The sequence below is a fragment of the Desmodus rotundus genome, chromosome 9 (genome assembly GCF_022682495.2).
Source record: "Desmodus rotundus isolate HL8 chromosome 9, HLdesRot8A.1, whole genome shotgun sequence".
Taxonomy (NCBI): domain Eukaryota; kingdom Metazoa; phylum Chordata; class Mammalia; order Chiroptera; family Phyllostomidae; genus Desmodus; species Desmodus rotundus.
Window position 1 is genome coordinate 44622087 of NC_071395.1, and position 25511 is coordinate 44647597.

General features: G+C 45.4%; 1 protein-coding gene and 1 pseudogene across 4 annotated transcripts; one reads left to right on the forward strand and one right to left on the reverse strand.

The window, feature by feature from the left end:
• Positions 1 to 572: 572 nt before the first annotated feature.
• On the reverse strand, positions 573 to 25511 carry LOC112301379 (adhesion G protein-coupled receptor E2). Of its 4 annotated transcripts, XM_053910454.2 has the most exons (19): positions 25446 to 25511; positions 22332 to 22385; positions 21912 to 22046; positions 21570 to 21725; positions 19561 to 19707; positions 16844 to 16990; positions 16118 to 16161; positions 15953 to 16030; positions 14868 to 15045; positions 14680 to 14787; positions 14290 to 14513; positions 13373 to 13552; positions 10439 to 10636; positions 9934 to 10169; positions 6896 to 6962; positions 6537 to 6628; positions 5067 to 5235; positions 4874 to 4984; positions 573 to 956 (listed from the first exon to the last, which is right to left on the reverse strand). In XM_053910454.2, the coding sequence occupies exons 1-19, from the start codon at positions 25474 to 25476 to the stop codon at positions 948 to 950; spliced, it is 2364 nt and encodes a 787-aa protein (XP_053766429.1). In that variant the 5' UTR covers positions 25477 to 25511; the 3' UTR covers positions 573 to 947. The 4 variants fall into 4 exon arrangements, with proteins under 4 accessions (XP_053766429.1, XP_053766428.1, XP_053766430.1 ...); XM_053910453.1 differs by lacking the exon at positions 573 to 956 and having other exon boundaries at positions 4408 to 4984; XM_053910455.1 differs by lacking the exons at positions 573 to 956; positions 19561 to 19707 and having other exon boundaries at positions 4408 to 4984.
• Positions 3395 to 3683, forward strand: LOC112301388 (small ubiquitin-related modifier 2 pseudogene; annotated as a pseudogene).

Here is a 25511-nt window from a genome sequence, read left to right on the forward strand (position 1 = left end):
ACAATAGGATTATATTAAATAACCAAGAAATACATCAATAATATTGCTTCAGAAAACCATAATGAACTAATACACTGGCCCACAAAGGCTAACAGGGGTGTGCAACCTGCAGCCCATGGGCTGCATGCATCCCAGGATGGCTATGAATGCAGCCCAACACAAAATTGTAAATTTATTCAAAACATTGAGATTTTTTGTATGATTACATGTTGCAATGTATTTAATGTGTGGCCCAACACAACTCTTCTTCTTCCAGTGTGGCCCAGAGACACCAAAAGTTTGCACACCCCTGGATGACCTGAGTTGTAAAACGCCTGCATTTTGAGGTGAGGATGAACGATGGAGTCTGTGCCATGGTTGACATGACAGTGGCTCAGGGACACGGACCTTCCACTTCGGAGGCAACTCTAGCACCAGAAATTACTTTAATTCCCCTGAGAGCTTCATAAAGGCAGGACCTGGGTCTCTCTTGATCTCTGTTTAGACATGGTAAGTAAATAATTTTATGGAATGAGTAAATAATTAAACCCATAGAGATACTAAACAAAAAAAATAAGAAACCCAGACAATGGTGTGAACATGCCATTGTTTTTCACATTGTTGGCATGAAAATCCTTCAAGTCTGGTTTTTCTCCTCATACTTTCAGTCTCTGGAAGAGTTTAGCAGAAAGGAGAGGCATCCTGGTAACTTATTTCAAAGTCCCCAAGAAACTGGGCCACCTTCACATTTTACATGCCCAGTTTCCCAGGTACACTGCAAGGCACAGAAAAATTCCAGATTTTGCAGGAACTGAGTTTCCGGCATATCCACCACGACTTCTTTCACGTTGCTGATACAATGAACTTCTTGAAACACACCACAAAGTCGTTTTACCCTCTCTCAGTGGCTCACAGAATGACAGTTCTGAGTCTCCATGGGATAAAAGGAGATAGATCGAAAGATCTTTTCAATTAACCTAGAAAGAGAACATTGTAGAAATGAAATATAAGACTATAGAAAGACAACTTAAAACTTTCCTCTGATGAAAGAAATAAGAAATTTAAGAAGATTTTAATCACAAAATTACCTTGCCAGATGGATTGGTCAGGGTAAGAAAAGGCCATATCAATTGTACTAGACCTGGGCTTCCTCAGAAGTTTCATCTCCCTATAGTTTCTAAACCCCAAATAACAGAGGATAGAACAACTAAATGTGCTACAAAAATGGTCTATCTCTTTCAAAATATGTTCTGATTCCTCTGCTTCAACATTTGTGAAAGGTTACTTTATGTTTGGAATAATAAAAGAGGGCAGGTGGGAAATTAATGTAAGGGCAGAAATGTTATCTATTTTCCATTGCCAAGGACATAAAAGAAGCAGCATTGAATTCTTATGTTTTCCCTTATCCTTTCCATCACCAATATGAGTTACTTATTCCTAGGTCTAGAGAAAGCTCAGTGTAATTGCTAGTGCTTGAGAAGGCCAACTTCATATGCCTCTCTCTACTCAAGAAATTTATAAATGTTGTGCTTAGGAAATTATTCAGAACTGAGCTCAAGACAAAGTACACGTAACAGGTTTCACACAGGGGTGACATGACTTGTGTTTTTTGTTTTGAAAAGATCCCTCTGACTTCTGTGTGAAGAGGAGTTGGAAGGTGAAGAGAGTGGAAAAGAGTGGTCAGTCAGGGGGGTGTAGCAGTAGTTCAGGCAAGTGAAGATGTCAGCCTGGCTCAGGGACGGGGTTCGGATTGGGGAGGTCATGGAGATTGAGTCAGCTGGGCATATTGGGGACATACTGAGAAGATATGAACAACAGGATTGTATAATGGGTAGGTGGTGATGGGAAATAATTAATGAGAGTAACTTTCAGGTTCCAAAGTTGGGCCACACGATGAATGTAGTGCCATTCAGAGAGAGAAAGACATCGTGGAAAGGGTAGGAATAGTGTAAAGACTCTGAGTCTTATATTGGATGGCTGAGTCAAGGTACCTTGGGGATCTCAATGGGGTCAGGTAAGTAACTGGAAATGCTCTTCTAGTTCTCAGAACAGAAGCCAGAGCTAGAGAAAAACATACATGGCCATCATTGGCATCTAGAATGTGATTGAATCTAAGAAATGAATGCTATTGCCTAGGAAGAAAGAATTTAATGAGAATTGATGTTGTTCTGGAACCAATTCATTGAATGGAGGGATCAAGGAAACAAAGAGACAAAAGAACAAAGAGATGAAGGAGGGTCTTGGAAGTTCAATCAAGGCAGGATAAGGATGGAGTGTTTCATGAGAAAGCAGTGATAAATGGTGTAAGGAGTTTCTGGGAGGCCCTTTAGGGACATGGGGATCATTGTAACCTAAGAGATATTTGCTTTGGTGGAATGATGGGGGCAGAGAAGCCATATTCACATGGGTTGAGAGAGTAAATTTAAAGCAAGGAAATAGAGAAAAGTCAAGTCTTGGTAGGTAAGTAGCTACAAGGAAATGGTAGGCCAAGTGGTACATGTTTGTAAGATAGAAAAGAAACAAACATGTTTCTATGACAATGGGAAGAATAATTCTGAGAAGGTGAAAGAAGGATGAAGGGGGAAATGGATGGAGAAAGGGAAGGAGAGAAGAGAGAGAACGTGTGAGAAATATGTAAGGATAATTGATAGGGCACGAATAGGCTCGAATGATGGGATTCAACATGCCGCTGGAAGCGCTGTCTTCAGAGAACAGGAAATAGAGTTGATGATATGGCAACGTGGGGAGGATGCACACTAATGGTGGTGAGGTATGGTTGAGAGCATGCAGTTCACAGTCATTGTGATGACTTGGGTATTCTCTGTGAAATAGGTGGTAAGAATATTTGCTGAGAGAGGGAGAGGAAATAGAACATTCAAGCGTGAAATCAGTGCTTCTGGAGAATGGTGAACAGGTGAAAGAAATGCAACACTCTCAGCTTAGTAGGCACTAAGAGAGCATAGTAGGGAGCATAGTAGGCTCCTTTAAATGGGAAAGAAGACTCAACAGGTTCAATGGAAGATGGAAGAAGTGAGAAATGTAAGTAAAGAACGTTCCATGTTGAAAAAAATTCTTTAATTAAAAAAGACCTTTTTATCACTGCCTGGTGTGATTCAATGGATTGAGTGCCAGCCTGTGAACCAAAGGTTCACTGGTTCAATTCCCAGTCAGGGCACATGCCTGGGTTGTGGGCCAGGTCCCCAGGAGGGGGTGTGTTAGGGGCAACCACACATAGATGTTTCCCTCTTTCTCTCTCCCTTCCCCTCTCTAAAAATAAGCGAATAAAACCTTTTAAAAATTCAAAAATAGGCTGCCACCTCCTTCTTCTGCCATTCCTGGTGCTGCTTGTGTGCTCCTTTGGTGCGGACCTGGTACCTCTTTTGTGAAGCATCAGCTGAGAAGACTCTGACGCTCACCATGGCCAATGAAAAGCCCAAGGAAGGAGTCAAGACTGAGAACAACGATCATATTAATTTGAAGGTGGCGGGGCAGGATGGTTCTGTGGTGCAGTTTAAGATTAAGAGGCATACACCACTTAGTAAACTAATGAAAGCCTATTGTGAACGACAGGGTTTGTCAATGAGGCAGATCAGATTCCGATTTGACGGGCAGCCAATCAATGAAACAGACACACCTGCACAGTTGGAAATGAAGATGAAGATACAATTGATGTGTTCCAGCAGCAGACAGGAGGTGTCTACTAAAAAGGGAACCTACTTTACTTTAGAACTCTGTTCCTTCAGACCAAGAAGACACTCTCAATTAGAAAACTGCAATTTGGTTCCACCACATCCTGACTACTACAGTAGTTTTCTCTATTCTTTCATTTCCCTTTCCCCATTCCTTTATTGTACATAAAGTAACTGATGTATGTGCACAAGCATTTGCTTTTTTTTTTTTAACTAATGGCCAATGGTATGTTTTGATTGACATCACATGGAGATGGGACGGGGAAAAATACTGGTTCTGTGAAGATACCCCCTTTCTCCATTAGTGGCATGCTCCTTCAGCTTTTATCTTTATATTCTAGTAAGTTATTTTGTTCTCGCTCTTTAACAAAAAAAAAGTCATAAAAATCCTTGCATATCTTGTTTGATTGGAGAATTTTAATGTTTTTCATTTATCATTGTAAAACCAAGGACAATTTTATAACTTTTTTGTACATAGCTATTACATGTAGGGCAATCTGTCTTTAAGTAGGGGTAAATTACTCTAAAAGAAATGAATCCTAGGTAGTTTTCCCTTCAAGTCAAGCATCTTGTTGTTTAAATAAACTTCTTGTTTAAAAAAAAAATTCAAAAATAAGAAAAGGCACTTTTTAGATCTAAACCAGTGGTGGTTCTTAGTAATCACTGCCAGGAATTTTCCCATGCACTTATGGCTTGTCCTTTCTGGTTTTGCAGTGGGTGGAGGGTGCTGAAAACATCAGGCAATCGTACTAAGTCTGAAATGCCAGCTAACACTGATTTCTGTTTACTTCTTAAATACGTACATCATTCTCCCCATCTTTGCCTTTTGGTTGTGTGGTGCCGAGTGACTGTGAGATGGGGGTGGGTGAGGATAAGATAATGTGGCTCTCTGAGTGGCATGTGCATCTCTGCTTCAGGTCATTGATTCTCAGTCATTTAGTTAACCACGCATGGCATGCAGCGGGCATTCAGTAAGCGTGCTGATATGTAAAAGTCAAGATGAACACAGTTCCTGAAGAGTAACAGCAAAATAAATGTTTTTTAACTGAGGCTAATGCTAATGGTTAAGGAGTCAATGAGTGAAGCCCGTGGGAGCCATATTGGGACATCCCCTGCTGTATTCCCAGGTTGTCCAGTGTGAAGGGCATGAGCTACTCAAGTACATCAGTTCAAGTGAAGGGCTCTGGGAGCAATTGGGACCTCACCATACTGGTCTTGGAAGATTCAGAGGTGGCCCTGCTGGAAAGGGTGTACTTATCAGAGTCCACTCTGATTTTCTTGATCTCTTTCAACCATTGCCTATACTGCTCCCGGACCTGCAGAGGCAAAGCATGCTCTGAGTCAGCTCACTGAGAGTGAGAATGGAAAGGGTGCTGGGTGGGAGTGGGACTGTGGTACCTGCTGGCTGAGGAGACAGTACACCAGGAAGATGAAGACGCCCTGCAGGCTGTTGATGATGGTGAAGAGATAGGCCATGGCATGGGCAGCTGGGCCCCGCTGCAGGAGTCCCAGACACCACGTGCAGCCCAGGATGAAGAGCTGGGCCATTGCTTTAAATGTCAGCATCCTGAGTAGGAGGACAAATGAGGCCCATGGTGCACCCAGAGCCACGGAATCAAGGCCACTCTCATCTCTACCCCATGGATGCTCCTTCCTGCCTTCCCGATGGTGATGAGTTCACAGACTGAGTTGTGTTCAGCTCTGACCTCTATTGTCAATGATTCTTCACAATAGAAATGCCACTCTGGTTCAAGGTGGTTTTGACTATATTGAGTAGGGCTGTGACACTTCAAAATGTAGGTTTCAAAAATTTTATGATGCTCCTTGGAGATCCCTGATTTTATTAAACGAACATTTCTGAGGCTGAACTGTGTATCAGGCAGGCTCTGTGTTGGGGCCTTGGCAGTGAAAGTGACAGAGGCAGAATCTCTCTTCTCACAAAGCTCATAGTCTATTCAAATGACTGATACAACCAAACCAGGAGGTGAGGGACAAATACCATATGAACTCACCTTTAATGGGAACATAACCAACAAAAGAAAAAAGCAAGCAAAATATAACCAGAGACATTGAAATTAAGAACAATCTGACAGTAACCAGAGGGGAGGTGGGAGGAGACAATGAGGGGAAGGGTTTTCAGGAACTACTGTAAAGGACACAAGGAAGAAACCAAGGGGGAGGGTGGCAGCAAAGGAGACAGGTGAGTTTGGCTGGATCGTGGGGAGAGTGGTGGGAGAAAGTGCAGACACTGTAATTGAACAACAGTAAAATAATTATTTTTTAATAAAGGGTCTCCAGATCAAGTTCCAGTCTGGACACATGCCTGGGTTGCAGGCCAGGTCCCCAGGAAGGGGCGCGTGAGAGGAAACCACATATTGATGTTTCTCTCCCTCTTCTCACTCCCTTCCCCTCTGTCTAAAAAAATAAGTAAGTAAAATCTCACAAAAACAATTGCACAGGGAATCCTGGAACAAAGCAGTGCCTGTGCCTCCTGGAACAGAATTTTTTCCAGACAGAAATGGAGAGGGCTGAGAAGGAGCCTGAATAGAGGACGGTATGAAAGTGTAGGCTGGGTGCATACAGCTTCTTTGTACTTTTCTCATAGGACTGCTGACAAAAGTCCAATGAAGGTTCATGAACCAACATAAGTTCTTCCTGCTGCTGAGGGAGTCACAAGCTGGGGTTAGAAACAGAGCTTTGGGTCCGGGGAGTCAGCCGCATACCACTGAATCTGAGCCTGCTGCCACACAAGGATCACTGCCTCCCTGTACCCGGGGTTCCCTCGGCACACCCTGAGTAGGGAAACACATGGATTTGCTCTTGGGGCCACACGTGACTGCAGGGATGTCACCCTCTTCTCCAGCTTACCTTGTATTCTGCAGGGTGGACACATCAGTGTTGAGGGAACAGAGTTTGCTTTTCAAAATCCAGAGTGTCATCAGAAAGAAAGCTAGATTGACCTTCAGGAACACAGAGAGTTAGTGAATATGCTTTTAATTTGTTATCCCTATCCTAGCCTGTCCATCAGCAATTCCCCACTTAAGTAGTTTTCATACTTAGTAACAGTGTCAGAGTTTGTCGTTTTAGGAGCAGTCTTAGAAAACCAAAGCAACCCTATCAGAACCCAGGAAAATTCCTGCTCCTGCCATTCCCCCCACACCCTTATAATTCTGCTCTTCTAATGACCCTCAGCTGAATGTTAAGGATGCCCTGATGTCATCACACACAGAGATGATGGCGCAGACGGGTCCAAGGAAGCTCCATAGAAATCCATTTGTTGTGCTTAGCCAGCAGCTAAAAGAAGAGAGAGAATTAAAAATACATTGGTCCTTGTTAACCAATGTCACCTCAATAAATTCATATAAAAATAAATAAATAAATAAATATATGTTTATTGATTTGAGAGGAAGGGAGAAAGAGAAAAAAAATACATTGGTCCTTAGAGATATAGAACAATTATGTAAACCTATTCACCAATTCGTTCATCCACAAATACTGAGTGTCTCTTCTGTGGTAGGCTCTGTGTTTGGCTCTGAACATTCAGTCGTGACGAAAGCAAACACGGTCTTAAATCCCACACATCTCACGTCAGGCAGGAGACACAGAGACTCGACACAACAACAAAACAAAATGGGTGGCTAAGAGAATGTCATTGGATGTCATGCTTAGTTTGGGGTCTAGGAAATTAGGATGTTTGGGGAAGATTCCACAAGGAAGTATTATTTGAGCTGAGACTGGAGCAGTGAGAGGGTGTTACTGAGATTGTGTTGAGGCACAGGAGAAGTCTGTGTATGTGTTAACAGTTTTTGAGAGTCCTGTGAATCTCACGTGACTTAAAGGGCTGTTCCTGCCCTAGTCGATATGATTATTTTCATCTGCTGCAAAACCCATCTACTGAGTATTTTTAATTATGGCTTTTATGAGATGTATTTCACATACCATAAATTTCACCCACTTAAACTGTACAGTTCGGTAACCTTTAAAATACTCACAGATTTGTGCAGTCATACCAATCTAACTAGAACATTTTCAACTCCTCAAAAAATTCACATTAGCAGGCAGTCCTCATTCCTGCTTCCATGCACCTCACCGCCCACACAGCCCCACAGCACCATTGCTCCACTCTCTGTCTCCATGGACGTGCCTGTTCCGGACATAAATGGCATCATATAATATGTGGTCTTTTATGACTGGATTCTGTCACCTAGCCAAAAGTTTTTCAATCGAAGTTCACCATGTTGCAGCATGTTTTATGGCTGAATTATATTTGTAATTCCTTTTTAATGGGTAAATAATATTTCAGTATATACATGCCATTCTTTTATCCATTCATCCATTAATGGATATTTAGTGCGTTTCCAGTTTCTGGCCAGTTTGAGTAACGCTGCTGCGAGCATTCATGTACAAGTTTTTGTGTGGACATGTGTTTCTATTTGCTCTGGGTATATGCCTAGGAGTGGAATTGCTGGGTCAAGTAGTAGCTATGTGTGTTCAACATCTAAGAAACTATCAAACCATTTTCCAAAGTGGCTGCAATAGTTTACATTCCAACCAACAGTGCATAAGGGTTCACATTTTTCTACATCCTTGCACACATTTTTTACTCTCCATGTTTTATTTTAACCATTTTACCTAATTGCTATGAAGGGACCTCTCATTTTAATGTTTTTGATTTTCATCCCCTGAACAACTAAAGAAGTTGAGCATCTTTTCATATCTGTGCTGGCAATTTGTATGTCTTCTTGGGAGAAGTATCTGTTCAGGTCCTCTGCCCACTTTTTAACTGGATTGTTCCTTTTTCTTTGTTGTGGAATTGTGTTTTTTATTTAATTTATTTTTTATTTTTTTATTTTTTTAGATTATTTTATTGTTGTTCTAGTATAGTTGTCTGCATTTACTCCCTCTACTCCCCCACAAACCCAGCCATCCCCACATCCCTCCCCTGATTCCACCTCCCACCCCTGTTGCTTTTGTCCATGTGTCCTTTATAGTTGTTTCTGAAAACCCTTGTGGAATTGTAAGAGTTCTTTATATATTTTGGATATTGCCCTTATCAGAGGTGTTGTTTGCAAATACCTTATCCCACTCAGTAAGCTGCCATTGGTATCTACCTGAAAATTTTGAAAACATTTATTCACAAAGATATATGCATCTCTTTGTCCATTACAACATTACTCACAGTGGACAAGACATGGAAACTACCCAAGTGTCCTTTGATAGGTGGTTGAATAAAGATGCGGTACTTACATACAATGGGACACTAATCAGCCACGATGAAAGATGAAGTATTGTCTTTGTGACAATATAGAAGGACCTAGAGAATAGCATGCTAAGAGAAATAATTCAGATGGAAAATGTCAAGAATGATTTCACTCATATGTAGAACACAAAACTGAAAGCAACAAATGAGCAAACAAGACAAACAAACAAACAAAAATTCACAGACACAGACAACAGTATCGTGGTAACCAGAAAGGGGGATTGGGAAGAGGGAGTGAGAGTAAAGGTAGCCCAATATATGGTGATGGAGGAGATTTGACTCTGTGTGGAAAACACACAATGCAGTATACAGTTGATGTATTAGAGAATTGTACACTTGAAACATATTAATATTATTAACCAGTGTCACCACAATAAATTTAATTTTTAAAAGATTTTAACTGGAGAGCATTATGCTAAGTGAAATAAGCCAGGCGGTGAGGGACAAATACCATATGATCTCATCTTTACCTGGAACATAATCAACAAAAGAAAAAAGCAAACAAAATATAACCAGAGACATTGAAATTAAGAACAATGTAACAATAGCCAGAGGGGAGTGGGGAGGGGATAGTGGGGAGAGGCATCTATAGGAGCTACTATAAAGGACACAAGGACAAAATCAAGGGGGAGGGTAGAGGTGGGGGAGGGAGTTGGGACTGGCTGGGGTGGGGTGGAAGGATGGGGAGAAAATGCAGACAATTGTAACTGAATAAAAATAAATTAATTTTAAAAATTATATTAAAAAATAAAATAAAATAAATGTTTAGTGAATGAAAAAAATAAAATAATAAAATAAAAATAATAAAAATGAATAAAAATAAATTATACCTTTGTTATTTCAAGGAGAGGTTTGAAGACATTCTCCTTAGTCATTATAAAGATGCATTAAGGATTACCACTTGTTGACTCTATTAATATGACCTGGCATAATCAAATGCTACGTTGGTTTTACAAAGATCATAGACATGGTGAAGAAGATAAAGAAGTCGGAATTTGTTCTTACCGGGCAGCTGTTCCATAAAGGTGAGGCCTGGATACTGCAGAAATGGCCACAATCACAGCCGGGACTGCGTAGCCCACAGGGAACATGAACTTCTTCATGAACCTGCTCACGCTGGAGTAGTTGACCACAGTCAGGTTGCGTGCAGTGAGAAAGAGGTGCAGGCCCTCCAGCAGCATCCAGGTGAAGGAGGCCAGGTAGAGATAGTGTAAGGCACCCGCGATGATGGCACATAGCACCTGGGAGAGAGGTCAGAGTCACCAGGTGGCATTGTCAGTGGGGAGCACGGCCCCAGGGACCTGTCCTATCCCTTGCCACTAGGCACAACTCTGTTGTATATGAAGGAATTGTCAAAAGAGGGTGTGTCTGCTAGTTGGGTCAGTCAGTGTGAAATTGGCTACTCACCCCTCTAACCTTCCCAGAACCCAAGGACATTTTATTAAGGGGTTACAGCATAGCATCCATATTCTATGGCAGGTTAGAGGGTCTTTTGGGACAGTGTCATTACCCTGGGCTCTGTTCTGTTGAAGGCTGTGAGGAAGAGCAGGTGGGCCAGGAAGAGGCAGATGCAGAGCTGCAGATGGAGGGAGGTGCTGGTGTTCTGGATGGCTTTGCACAGCAGGAAGGTGAGGGCTGCCAGGAAGAGGCACAGCAGAGAGAGGCTCAGCCCCACATAGGTGATCACAGCGAGGGCGGCATCCTCCTCCTGGGACCCAGCAAAGAGGAGATCTCAGTCACACTTTCCTGCTCTGGGGTAATAAAACTTCCTCCATTTACAGTGTTCTTTCTTTCTTTTCTTTCTTTTTTTTTTTTTTTTTTTTTTTTTTTTGCTGGTGAGGGTGGTGGGAGCAGAGAGTGTACAGCAAAGTTAGGAATGGGGGCAGAACCAGGTAAAATAGTGATATTTATGGATACTGTTAGAATTTTCTGGGGTTCTGAACTGATTAATTCAGACCCTGGAAACATTGAGATATGGGAGAGTCCTCACTCAAGACCAGGCCTTGGAATTCACAGGGTTTATTTTCCTCTAGATTTGTGGGCATGACTAAGTGGTAGAGTACCATGTGAGGGTCGCAGAGGCGCACAGCTCCAGGTTGCTGTGTGACCGAGTCTGTGCCTGGAGACTCAATGTACAGGGATCAACTTCCCACCCCGGACTCACTCACCTCATCCCTGCAACACCTCTTCCTCACAGGTGAGATCCTTGGTTAAAGAAGGAAAAGTACTATGCTCTGATGCCTTTGTTTTTAAAGATTAAAAATTTTCCTGCCTATTTTTTCAAGTCACCTTAAAGCCATGAGGAGTACTAAAAAAAATAATTAATTTTGGTATAAGTAGGTGAGAAAAAGAGGGAGAAAGAGAGAGAAAAACAAATGTAAAAATAATAGAGAAAATGGAGGTAAAATGTTTAATGTTGGTGCATCTGGATAAAGAGCAATATGGTGTTATTTGCACTATTTCTATCGTTGCAACAAATCTGTAAGATTCAAATTGTTTGCAAATAAATAGCAAGCCCTCCAGGTGATTTTGATGCATACTAGCTTTGAGAATCTTTGGTGTAATGAGATAAAACTAATTCCTCTACCACATAAAGAGCTCCCAGATCCATAAGAAACTTATCGACAGACCAAGAGAAGAGTGGACCAAGAAGTGAACAACTTGTTTCCAGACACACACATACAAAAGGCTCTTAAATGATGCTCCATTTCACTCATAATAAAAAAGACACAAAATTCTCCTAGATGTTATATTTAACTCTCAGATGGATAAAAGATCCAAAACTTTGGCAATGACCCTGTGCTAAGGGTCTGAGGAATCACACACCCTCATGTAATGCTGGTGGGAGTGTTCTCATATGTGACCTCTGTATGTCAACCATGGAAACACCTACCCACATACAGTTATGAATTAGATGCAGTATACCTCTTAACCAGATATCAAACAAGAAAACAATGAAGTGTGTGTGAATCATTACAACTTTACTTGTATTAGGAAATGATCATGGAATAAGATGCGCACTCTGAGAAGAACTGATATGTAATTTAGGGCACGTTCGTGCAATGGAATGCACTGGAGGTAAAAATAACGGTGTGTCACTTTGTAGATTGGAATAATCCCTTCAGTGTAATAAATAAAAACACAAAAGGCACAATAGTGAAAAATGTCACTATGTGAGTAAAAAAAAAAAAAGCAGTGACAAAAACCAAATGCATGTATTCTTTTTAGATGTATAAAACAATCATAAAAACATATAAGAGAAACTAACAACTTTGAGGCAAGAGGAACTAGGTGTCTGGGGTTAGGAGTGAGACAGACAATCTGCAAAGTTTCTCTTTTATTCTGTTTGAATTTGAAACACATATTTTAAGTCTTCAGTAAAATGGAGTAAAAATACCCTCTTCAATAAGTGCTGCTGGGAGAGCTGGACGGGCACATGCAAAAAGGTGAAACTAGACCACCAACTTACACCATACACCAAATTAAACTAAAGGAAGATAAAAGACTTAAATATAAGTCATGACATCTAAAAGTCCTAGAGGAAAACATAGGCAGGAAAATGTCAGACATCTGACACAGCAATATCTTCACTGATATGTCTCCTAGGGCAAGGGATGTAAAAGATAGAATAAACAAAGGGGACTGACTACATCAAATTAAAAGGCTTCTTCACAGCTAAAGGAAATATCAGCAAATCAAAAGGAAACCACCTGCATGGAAAGACATATTTGCCAATGATACCTCAGACAAAGATTTGACCTCCAAAATATATAAAGAACTCACACAACTCAACACCAGAAGACAAGCAATCCCATTTAGAAATGGGCAAATGACCTGAACAATCACTTCTCTGAGGACATGCAGAGGGCCCAGAGACATGTGAAAGGATGTTCAGCATCACTAGCTCTCAGAGAAATGCAAATTAAAACCACAATGAGATATCACCTCACATTGGTCAGAACAGCCATCATAAACAAATCAACAAACAACAAGTGCTGACGAGGTTGTGGGGAAAAGGGAACCCTAGTGCACTGTGGGAATGCAGACTGGTGCAGACACTGTGGAAAACAGTATAGAATTTCCTCAGAAAACTAAAGATGGAATTGGGTTTGATCCAGTGATCCCACTGCAGGGATTATACAATAAGAGTCCTGAAACACCAGTTTAAAGAACCTATGCATCCCATCGTTCATAGCAGCACAATTTACAATAGCCAAGTGCTGGAAACAACCAGTGAGCTTAGAGGTCTCCAAGCCTCAGATAAGATTGTAGTTATTCCAGCCTTGTTAGACCCTGAGAGGAAAACTCAGCTACACCATGGCAGATTGGTGACCTGAAGAAACTGCAAAATAACAAGCACATGTGTGTTTTTAAGGTGCTGCATGCACAGGTATTTACTACAGAGCAATAGACATTGAACAAAGTCCCTTCTTGGGGCTCTCACCTGCACATCATACTGGGCCATGAGGACAGCAAAGCTGCTGAGGTGGGTGCATTGGCAGATGGTGCTGGTGTTTCCAGTCCCCACCATCCTGCAGCCTTTGGTAGCCCAGTGACCACTTCCATTCGGGCCATGCTCCCAGAAGACACAGAACACCTGCTGCCTTGGCCAAGGTGTCACCAACTGTAGGAACAGGGCACAGGTGTGAGCTGTGGTTCTGGTGCCCAGAAATGCTGACCCAGATCTCGCTTGTGAAGGGCTTTCCAGGGGAGAGGATGCACCCATGGGAGAGCCCCTGAGCCCCAAGACTGTGCACAAAACTCAGGCCTCTTCTGTACCCACAGCCCCATTCCACAGGACTCACACGCTAGAAGACAAAGGTGACCGGGGAACTGAGGCGAAAGGACTGCTTTGCACTGACAAGTATTTACTGAGCACCTACTGTGTGTGCCAGCCAGGGGAGCAGAACAGAACAAAGCAGACACAAGTCCCTGCCTTCGTGGGGCTGATATGCGCATGGGGAGACAGGTAGTACATAGTAAACCTAATAGATAAGTAAACTAGATAGTGTGGTACAAGGTGATCAGTGCTATTGGAGAAAAAAAGAAAAGAAAAAGGAGCAGGAATGGAGAAAGGTAGGGCATGATTGATTACGGGTTGTAATTTTAAATAGGGAGGTCAGAGAGAGCCTAAAAGAGAAGGTGGCATTAGAACACAGACTAGAGACAGGGAAAGGGCTGAGTCATGTGAGGGAAAGCTGTCCCAGGCAGAGAGCACAGTAAGGGCAAAGGCCCTGGGGTACATGAAGGAAGCAGCAGAATGGGCGGAGGTGGGGAAATGGAGACTGCGGAGGGGCCACCATGGCATTGCCTACGGGGTGGACTGAGGGGCAGATGCCCCTTCCCCACCCAAGGACTCACAAGGTGGGAGAAGGAGAAGTTGACAGGGGAGCCTAGTTTCTCCGTGTTCTTGTTGCTCAGAAAGACCGTGTTGACAGCGGAGAGGAGCCTGGGCTGGCCACCACCAACAGGACCTTCATGTCTGTTTTCCAACTGGGCTTTCGTCTCAGGGTCCAGCTTCAGTGAAGCATTGGCCAGCAATTTCTGCATGTTGTGGCTGGAGAATAAGCCTGCCAGGGTGGGGCCTGGGGGACAGACAGGCTGGCTGCCTTCTCCTGCCCTCCCTCCTCCCCCCTCCTAAGAACTATAAATTCGGCATTTCCAATTGTTACATATTTGGAACCTCACCCCTAGCCACACCCAGCTCTTTCTTCCCTCTCCCAGGCGCCCCCTCCAGCTCCCTGCTGTTACCCAGCTCCCCGACTCCAACTGCCTCAGCCCAGTTCAGCTGCATCCGTGCGTGGCTCTGGCCCATGGTGATGGTTCCATTCCCTTGCTCCTGGATCACCAGGGACAGCTCTGAGGGGAGAGAGGCAGTGACAGGGGCTCCAGTTGCAGGGTGGGTCCCAGGGCTGGGGCGGGGCAGAAAGAGGACTGACCTGTGTCTGAACGGGAAAGGTAGGTGAAGGAGGGTTCAGGTATGTTCATGGCCAGGGTCCTCAGGACTTCTTTGAGGAACAACAGCAGGTAGGTGGCCACGCAGTGCTGGGCAGGCAGGGTGAGGGCCTCCAGGTCCCCAGGGACTTCCAGTAGCTCATCCAATGCTGTGATGACATTCTAGGGGTGAGGGGTGACAGCTGCTGGGTCACTGCACCACAGGAACCTCCCAAAGGACCTTATCTCACACCCTCACTAGGGGACACACCAGAGAACCACGAGGGTGCATGGGGGATAGGCACAGGGGAATTATCCAGACACAGCGGTAGCCAGAAGATAAGTAGGGGGATGAATGGACGCCTGAGAGCACCTGTAACAATGGCTCTTAACATCTCTCAGTCACTGAGGCTCTGCGGGGTCCGTTCTCAGTCTGTGCTGTCCAGGACAGTCGCCGTGAGCCACGTGTGGTGCCATGTTGAAGTTGCCCTATTTTGGATCTATTAGGTTAATGCAACCTTCACATTAATTTCACTTGTTTACCTGTACTTTTTTTAAAATAAAGCTACTGGAAAACTTAAACTGACATAAGGGGCTCATATTTCTGCCAGGCTAAGTGCATATGCTAAAACTTCAGTCTAATGCTAACTGTGCCGGGCACGAATCTCTGAGCTGTCTCTTAGTTCACTTAACCCCTCACAACCGCTGTATGAAGTAGGAGACTGAGCCCCGCACAGGGGGAGTCACTTGCCTGAGGTCACAGCAGGAAGTTGGGGGGGGCGGGTTTTGGAACCTTTGTGGCTCAGCTCCAGAGGCAAAATTCTCCCTTGTTCCATTCTGTAGCCATTAGATCCCCCGTAAGTGTGAGTGTGTGTGTGAGGGCCCTGCTCCGCTGTTGGGGGACCAGGAATAGGGGGTGTGCACATCTGTGCTTGTGTGATGGGGATATCCATGGGGTGTGGATGCTGTGCACACAGCCACACGTGCTTCTCCCGTAAGAGGCCCTTGCTTGGGCTGCCTCCACTCACCCAGAAGTGTCCTCCAGCCAACCCCACACTGTCCTGGGGTTCCCCCCAGGTCCAGCCCTTACCTTGATGGTGTCCTTGGCCGAGGTAGGCCTGAAGTCTTTGCCCAGATCCTGGACTTTTTCAAAAAAGCGGGAGAGACTCTGGGAGAGAGGAGAGGAGGGGTCAGAGAGCCTCACCCAAAGTTGGGGAGCAGCTTGGGGGAAACAGACCCTGCCTGAGTCACTCACCTGGCTCTTGATTCCAGGGGGAGGGGTCCAGGTGGGGAAGATCTCTGCAGGGGACAGAACAGAGGCTCATTAGGTGAGAGAGTGTCTGTGTGTATTGGAGGCGGGGTCTTGGGTCAGGCCAGGTTCTTTCACACTGGGGAGTCCTTTGTTTATGCAGGAATCCGGGTTTGGGCACCCAGCCTGGGAGGCAGTGGCACACGTATGAGCCTGGAGTGTTGATGCAGAAGGTGGAGTTGTCACACTGATGCCCCCTGAAGCTGTATTCATCCACATCTGGGGACATGAAGAAGCGGATGGGCCCTCTCCTCTCTGTGCCCCACCCCTTCCCCCATGAAAGTGCCCCCTACACCCCACTTGGCTGGAGGTGATGACACCTAGTGACTGCAGGTCCCTGAGTGGCGGACGCAGAGACTATGGGAAGTATGCAGGGGCCTGACACGAAGCAGGTGAGCCCCGCACAGATGTACAGGTTGTGAGGTATTGAAATAACCTCATCCCAGTTGGTGATTAGCTGCTGCCTGGGGTCCCCCAGGAGCCTTCCCTTGGATACCCCAGCTCTTTCCTCAGGACCCCCCAGGTCTTCTCCCATTTAGCTTTAAAAGAATTAATGCCAGGACAGCAGGGAACCCCCAGCATTCATTCTGCTGGGTTCCTATGGGTGCCACTGAGTACGTGATCAGAAGGTGTCACTTGTGGCCTTTGGAGTGTGGGATCTGAACTCCGAACCTTCACAGACAGTGTTGTTTGGGCCATTGGGGGACCCAGGAACTGGCTTCCAGCCGCGGCGGCAGCGGCACTCATAGCTGCCCTGGATGTTGAGGCAATGGGTGGAGTTGTGGCAGGAGTTTTGCCCCGAGGTGCATTCATCCACATCTGAGGACAAAGCCAGAGCGTCAGGCCCTCCCTCCACTCACTGCACGCATCCTTCCTTCCTCTTCTCTCAAATTCCTAGTGGTTCCCTCTGAGGACACCCCACTACACCCCACTTACCAGCCACCTAGCCCGTCAGATACAAATTTGTGGTCACATTTTTCACTGTAAAAGCACCATAAGCTCCCAGTGTCCCTGCAAGGTGGACAGGGCAGGACCGCGCCTGTGCAAGTGTCATACCAAAGCCGTATCCCCTCATGGACTGGGCAGGGGCACCTGTGATGGACTCTGACTGGGGAGGCTGAGGCACTGATGGCTCTTCCCATGTGGATGCTGTGGGTTGGAGTGCTGCCACCATCCAGAGCTGCATCCTGCACTTGTTAGCACAGAACCAGAGGTCAGCCCTGTCCAGCCAGGGCACCCTCCCTTCCCTGCCTGCACTAAGGTCACACCATCGCTGAATGTGCTCTGCCTCTTCTCTGCCAAAACTTGTTATGGCAGCTTCTTTTAAGATGGCTCAGCAAAATAAGAGGATGTGGATACCAGCTGGGCTTCCGGCCAAGACAGAGACGTAGGCAGACACACTGTGCCTCCTCACATGACCAAAAGAAGGACAACAACAATCTAAAAACAAAAAACAACCAGAACTGACAGAAAATCAAACTGTATGGAAGTCCGACAACCAAAGAGATAAAGAAGTAACATTCATCCAGACTGGCAGGTGGGGTGGAGACGTGCAGCCAGGCAGAGAAGACTCACGGCAAGGCAGCGGCTGGTGGACCCAGCAAAGGTGGCAGATTGTGGAACAGGGCAGGCCAGGCTGCAGCTAGCAGACCCCACAAGGTGGTGGCTGGTGGCCCCTGTGGCCCCATATTCATGCATAGATAAACCAGGAGGAACACCAGGGGAGCGAAGCAGACCAAGCAACCCAGGGCTCCAGTACGGGGAAATAAGCCTCAAACCTCTGATTGAAAAAACCTGTGGGGATTGAGGCAGCAGCAGGAGAAACTCCCAGCCTCACAGGAGAGTTCATTGAAGAGACCCACAGGGGCCTAGAGCATGCACAAACCCACCCACTCAGGAATCAGCACCAAGAGGGCCCAATTTGACTGTAGGTACCAGAGGGAGGGACTGAAATCTGGCAGAGAGTGGAGCAAGTACCATTGCTCACTCTCAGAACCCTCCCCCGCATACAGCGTCACATTGCAGCTACCAGCATTACCCCCACCCTGGTGAATACCTAAGGCTCTGCCCCTTTACGTAACAGGCAAGCCAAGACAAAAAAAAAAAAAATGGCCCAAAAAACAGATCAAAGCTCCAGAAAAACTACAACTAAGCGATGAACAGATAGCCAACCTATCACATACACAGTTCAAAACACTGGTAATCAGGAAGCTCACAGAATTGTTTGAATCTGGTCACAAATTAGATGAAAAAATGAAGGCTATGCTAAGTTAAACAAAGGAAAATGTACAGGGAACCAATAGTGATGCGAAGGAAACTGGGAGTCAAATCAATGGTGTGGACCAGAAGGAAGAAAGAAACATCCATCCAGAAAAGAATGAAGAAACAAGAATTCAAAAAAATGAGGAGAGGCTTAAGAACCTCCAGGACATCTTGAAACATTCCAACATCCGAATTATAGGGGTACCAGAAGGAGAAGAGGAAGAGCAAAAAATTGAAAATTTATTTGAACAAATAATGAAGGAGAACGTCCCCCATCTGGCAAAGGAAATAGACTTCCAGGAAATCCAGGAAGCTCAGAGAGTCCCACAGAAGTTGGACCCAAGCAAGCACACACCAAGGCACATCATAATTACATTACCCAAGATGAAACAGAAGGAGAGAGTCTTAGAAGCAGCAAGAGAAAAGGAGACTGTCAGCTGATTTCTCCAAAGAGACCTTACAGGCAAGAAGGGGCTGGCAAGAAGTATTCCAAGTCATGAAAGGCAAGGACCTACATCCAAGATTACTGTATCCAGCAAAGGTTTCATTTAGAATGGAAGGGCAGATAAAGTGCTTCTCAGATAAGGTCAAGTTAAAGAAGTTCATCATCACCGAGCCCTTATTATATGAAATGTTGAAGGGATTTATCTAAGAAAAAGAAGATCAAAAATAGGAACAGTAAAAGTGACAGCAAACTCACAGTTATTAACAACCACACCTAAAACAAAAACAAAAGCAAACTAAGCAAACAACAAGAACAGGAACAGAACCACAGAAATGGAGATCACATGGAGGGTTATCAACAGAGGAGTGGGAGGGGGAGAGAGGGGGAAAGGTACAAAGAATAAGTAGCATAAATGGTAGGTAGAAAATAGACAGGGGGAGGTTAAGAATAGTATAGGAAATGTAGAAGCCAAAGAATTTATATGTATGACCCATGTACATGAACTATAGTGGGGGAATGTGGGAGGGAGAGGGTGGGCAGGATGAAGTAGAGTGAAGGGGGGGGAAATGGGTCAATTTTAATAGCATAATCAATAAATATATTTAAAAATAATACTAGCCAACACACACACACACACAAAAAAAAGAGGATGTGGCACATTTATGAGATATAAACTCCCAACCTTCACAGACGGTGTTGTTTGGGCCATTGGGGGACCCAGGAACTGGCTTCCAGCTGCGGCGGCAGCGGCACTCATAGCTGCCCTGGATGTTGAGGCAATGGGTGGAGTTGTGGCAGGAGTTTTGCCCCGAGGTGCATTCATCCACATCTGAGGACAAAGCCAGAGCGTCAGGCCCTCCCTCCACTCACTGCACCCACTTCTCACTACCCAACACTAAGCACCCCACTCTTAGTACACAGGCCACCACCTGTGACCTTCAACTTCACCCTGAAAGCACCTTATGGTGGTGTCCCTACAAGATGGACACAGCAGGGACCTTAGTCTCCGGTTTATAGGTGGCAAAACCAGGAGGGAAACTGAGTTTGTGGCCAGACTTCCTGACCAAACACTCCTGCCTACTCCCTCCTGGGCCCCGGGACATATTGCCTTTCTGGGAAGAGGAAGTGACACCTACCTTGGCTTGTATGTGACACAGGAGAAATGGGAAGTGTCGGGGGGTGCTCACAAGGGCTCCACAGAAAACCCTGGCACATAAGGCCCTACCACCTCCTTGCTCTGTGGCAGGACCTTCCAGGGAGGCAAATCCTTGGGCAGGGGCTAATACACAGCAATAAAAATAAAAATAAAATCTTGCCATTTGCAACACCATGGATGGACCTAGAGGGTATTATGCTGAGTGAAACAAGCCAGAGAAAGACATACCAGATGGTTTCACTTATATGTGGAATCTATAAAACAAAACAGCAAACAAACAAAAGGAAAGAAAAGCAGGCTCATGGAAACCAAGATCACATGGATGGTTGCCAGAGGACAGGGGGAGGGGAGTGGGTGAAAATGGTGAAGAGGAACCTGGTCAATGTTGTGTGAGAAGTTCACACTGTGACAGATGGTTCCTAGACTTAATGTGGTGGGCACACTGTAAGGTATATAAATGTGGTGGGAAGTAGGGCTGGTGCACAGTGATTCAGCATTGAGCAGTGAAGGAGCCTCTTCTGATTTTTTTGAAGGCATCCCCTGGACTGGCAGGAAGTGGTGAGAATCCACCTGTGAACAAGGCCAGCAGTGGGCAAGGGCTGGGTGACTGGAAGGGAAAGTCAGTGCTGACGGCCAAGGGGTGACAAGTGTTTCTGTTATCTGGTCCCTTGGGATCCCACTGGGACACAGACCTGGGGACCTGAGTGAGACTCAGTCTCTATCTTCTGTTTGCCAGAGGTCTGGGCCCCCATGGTGACTGGGTTGACAACCTCAGGAGAGGGGCCAGCCTGAGACAGTGGTCCCCTATGATGCCCCCCCTTGTCATCTGGTCCAGATGGGAGCTTCCTTGTTCACTCAACAATCTGAGTTTGGAGCAGGGGTTGACGTACCCTGCCCACCATGAACACAGCAACCCCCTGGGTCCTGGTCGTCCCATCTGCCCTCAAGTCTGTGAATTGAAACTGTTGGGGAGTGCCAGGGTGGGTGGGGCCTTGCTCAGGGGAATGGATGGAGGCAGAGCAGACATAGTGCCAGGAGGCATCTTCTCAGGTGAGGTTGTTGGCAAGGGGCACAGCTGGTCCAGCACAGTGGGTCTGCCTTTGAATCTCCCTTCCTCCCATGATGCTGGGTGTGATTCCAGGGCCCATCAAGGCCTGGGTGGGAGGCAGGTTATGAGAGAGCTCCCAGTATGACCAAGTCTATGTGGACTCCAGCCGGGACGGGGGGTCTCATCCTGCCAGTCACTGACCATGGTGGAGAAGATGGATGTTGCCCTGGAACCCAAGGTGCTGGGAGCTCATGAAGTATCTTAATACCACTCCCCATCTTGTTTCATAAAAATAAGATTCCAGGTTGGCAGGAGGGATGTTCTGAACATCTGGAAGTGGCACCCTGTGGAGGGTTCTAAGCCTTGGGGTTCAGAGAGGGCGCATGGCCAGGTAGGTGCCCAGGATGGTGCTCTAATGACTGAAGAAAGTGGGGCAATTGACCCCAAACTGCAGGGACACGGAGAGGGAGGATGCAGGGTTTCTTACCTTGACACGTGTTCTCACTCTCATTACTGAAATTCGTTGCCCCAGAAACAAGCCTGTATCCCGGGCTGCACATGCAGTAGTAGCTCCCCTCTGTGTTCTGGCAGTTTGCCAGTTTTCCACAGGACACTGGCACGGGTAGTCTGCACTCATTGATATCTGAAACAAACACCTACTGATCATGAAATTTTATTGTCCACTTCCCTCCTCATTCCCTGCCCTGCCACCTCTCTCTTATCCTTGACAAGGTGTTGCTGTGCAGATCTCAAGGATGAGGTCTCTGGATGCCCCACAACCTCTCCCCACAATCTCTGTATGCCCTATCCCCTCCCCAAGACTCTGTACCATCACAGCTCTCCAAGGGGTTGGTGATGATCTCCCCAGATGAAGAGCTGAATCCCGGAAGGCAGCGACAGGCAGTGGCATTGACACATGTGGAGTGCAGAGGGCACCAGCGAGCACAGGCCATGGAGGCAGAGGCTGTGGGGACGGAGATGACAGTCAGAAAGCTCAAGAAATGGAGGGAGCCAGCTGGGGTCCCAGAGTAGAGGAGGGGAGGGAAGAAGAGATGGCTGCCATCAGAAGAGGAACAGCTAAGAAAACTCTGGACATTTAGGGGAAAAAATAGCTTTTCTCATTTTCAGAAGACTTTCTGAGCCTCACTTGCAGAATAAGCCTCCTTTCCTTCACCTGTGGTGAGAGGCCCCAGACCACAGCACGACTCCCCATCTTACATCACTAATAGGGATGGCTGGGCAGACTCACCTCCAAGGGCCTTGTCTGCAGGTCTTAATGCCAACGACAGAAGTACTGAGAGTCCTGGGACAGAAAAAACAGACAGGAGAGTTCCAACCCCTATCCATGTGGTCATTGCCCCCTTAGCAGGTGTCTCTAGCCCTGCAGCCCACAGCCTCCAGCATATCTCCCACGCTCCTGTACTTCCTGAGACCTGAGACTCCATCTTTCCCCTCCATCTCCTGGGACCCCCTGAGAAATCAGTCACCAACAGACACAGTCCTCATGGAACCTCAGGTGGCACAGGTAAGAACACACACACAGCTGATGACAGGAACACATCTTAGAAACCCAACCTCTCCCAATGGAGGGGGTACATCTTAAAGAAGAAAGTCCTCAGACGGGTGTCCCTTTGCCCAGACCCAGGTTCTTGTTCTCTATCAATGGCACAAATATGAGGATTTCTCTTCAATGACCATTTCTCCTGATTAAGGTACCCTTTGAAGGCATACAAGAAGAGTGCCAATTTCGGAATTGGAGAGCCCAAAGTGTCAGCCCTATCTCATAATTATCAACAGGGATCAGAGCCCTGGAATGGAGAGAAGGGAGCTGATGAGAAGTGAGGAGTGAGAACTAAGGCCCCTGCAGGTACAGCCACTATCTCCTGGGTCAGGGGCCTCTCCAGGTACAGCACTGTGGCTTCTATGCCGCCTTCCAAATGAGCTCCTGGCCCCATGGTCATGCACTGAGGGCTCAGCCTTTGCCCTTTATACCCTGAGAAATGGGGCACAGAGCAGGCTTTATGGTTTGAAAATTACTGTGGGTGCCAAGGAATACAATCTACTGTACAAGCAATAACCAGTCTACCTATTAGGGTCTGTTAGCCCATGCATGTGAGCCATGATCCCTAAGAGCATCTTTCCTGATCTCTGTGCCCCCTGTACAGGGTCTTTCTTCTCAGGAGAAGGCAAAGATGAATTCCACCTCCAGGCTGTACTGCCAGTTCAACACTCTGTAAGGTGACAGAGGACACTCGTGGAGAACAAATTTGGAGTCACACATGTCCAAGACTGCATCCCAGACCCCCACCCAGTGGCTGTCAGACTTTAGAAATGCCACCTAGTCTTTGAATCACAATTTTCCAATGCTAAATGGGTACAGTGGTCATTATAATAGGATTGGCATGGTTACGATTGCACATTAGTGAAGACTAATAAAGGGCTAGCACAGTGCCTGGCTCAATATAAACAGAAGTCAACAGAAGTCAGCTAAGGGAAAGAGTAAAAGAAGAAAACGAAGAGCAGAGTTCCTTCCTGTTCCTGCTTTATCTTCCTGTTACCTGATACATGCCTGTGTCCAGCTCAGATCCAAGGTCACGCAGAATTACATGCTCACTTTTCTTCTCCCAGGGGTCACAATCCAGACTTCTATTTTTGCCTATTGCCCACAAAAATGCTCCTTTCTCTTACAGCCATGTGCAGAGGTGAGGAGAGCCAGGCTTCAGGGCCAGACTGCCTAAGTCCAAAAGCCAGCATGGAGCCACCCCTCAGGAAAGTTGTCTAGGCGTTCCTTGCCTCCGATGCCCCATCAACTATGCTTCTTCCATTTTCTAATATGTGGCACCCAAAGAAGGATGAAATGAGTCTTAATGTCCCATATGTATGAATGAAATCATTTGTTCTTCTGAGTATATAATACGAGTACATGCACACCTGAAAGTGTTAATATCCTCAAGAAACTAAGCCTGTTTCCCATTTTCTTTTAACTTTTTTTAATCCTTACCCAAAGACATTTTTTCATTGCTTTTCGATTGAGAGCAAGAGAGAGAGAAACACCAGTGCGAGAGAAGCATTGGTTGGTTGCCTCCCATACGTGCCTAGACGGGGGATGGAACTCACACCTAGGTATGTGTCCTGACCTGGAATTGAACCCACAACCTCTCAGTTATGGGGTGACACTCAAAACAACTCAGCCACACCAGCCATGGCTTGTTTTCCATTTATTTTCAATACCCACTGCAAATGCAACAACCTTCCAAAATGTTCCCAGCTTTAAAAAAAAAAAAAAAGACATGTTCCACAAATCAGATAAGAAATACGGATATTTTCATTGAAATGTTAATCAAAATTAAGATGGCCTTGATAATATCAGTTTTTACTCTATCACTGTTATTATCCTTTGAATCATTCCATGACACACACAAATTCTATAGACTAAATGACAGTGTTTGCTTTCGCAAATTAGAGTTTTTCAGAAAGTTTGGGTGTGTACACTCCTGAAAAAAATAAATGGGTATGTACACTCCTGAGAACATAAATTAAGTTGTGTTACAGTTAATTTTATTTGTCAATTTGGCTAGGTCACAATTCCCAGATGTCTGGTCAAACCTTAGTCTAGATGGTGTTGTGAAGCTGTTTCTTACATGAGATTAATATTTAAACCAGTAGACTTTGAGTAAAGCAGATGACCCTCCATAATCTGGGTGGGCCTAATCCAATCAGTTAAAGATTTAAGAGGAAAAAAGACTGACCTTCTCCAAAAAAAAAGGAAATTCTACCTCAAAACTGCCTTTGAACTTGAGATGCAACATGAAGTCCTCCCTGGGTTTTCAGCCTGCCAGCCTGCCTTGCATATTTTGTATTTCACAACGTCCAGTATTTCATAAGCCCATTTCTCAATATAATATGTACAGTAAATTCTTACTTAATGTTAGTAATAGGGTCTTGTAACTGTGGCAAAATGACTTATAACAGCCATTTTCACCACAGGCTAATCTCTCTAAACAAGAGTTAGTTTCCTAGAACATCTCATCAATGTTATAATTAAATGACATTGAACAAAATGATGTTATTCAAGGGCCACATATTCTGTTTCTCTAGTGAATCTGGTGGTAAAATGAGAAAACTCTGTTAAGGCCCCAAGTTCACCCTAGGAATAAGTTTCACTGACTTTCCCTTTCAACATTTAGTGTAATTGAGTTAATATCCTTCTTAAAATTTCTTCCCTGTTTTCCTTTGTAGAGGTAGTAGGAAAACCAGAAATAAATCAAAGAACGGAGAAAATTCTCAAACTGGAAGCAGAATTCCCAGATAGCTTTAGAGTTCCCAGATAGTCGTCCATTGCCATTGTTGTAAGTCTACCTACCTGGCAGCAACCTTAGACATCCCATTCTCATGGTGCAGACACCCGCAAGCCCAGCAGCAGAGTGCC

Excerpts from the sequence above, each read along its gene's own strand:
- LOC112301379 (XM_053910453.1), bottom strand. The coding sequence starts at position 25,476 with ATGAGAATGGGATGTCTAAGGTTGCTGCCAG. Across the intron at positions 14,788-14,867 it reads CCTTTCCCGTTCAGACACAG|AGCTGTCCCTGGTGATCCAG; the intron begins GTCAGTCCTCTT and ends CTCTCCCCTCAG. Across the intron at positions 6,963-9,933 it reads CTTTATGGAACAGCTGCCCG|CTGCTGGCTAAGCACAACAA; the intron begins GTAAGAACAAAT and ends CTCTTCTTTTAG.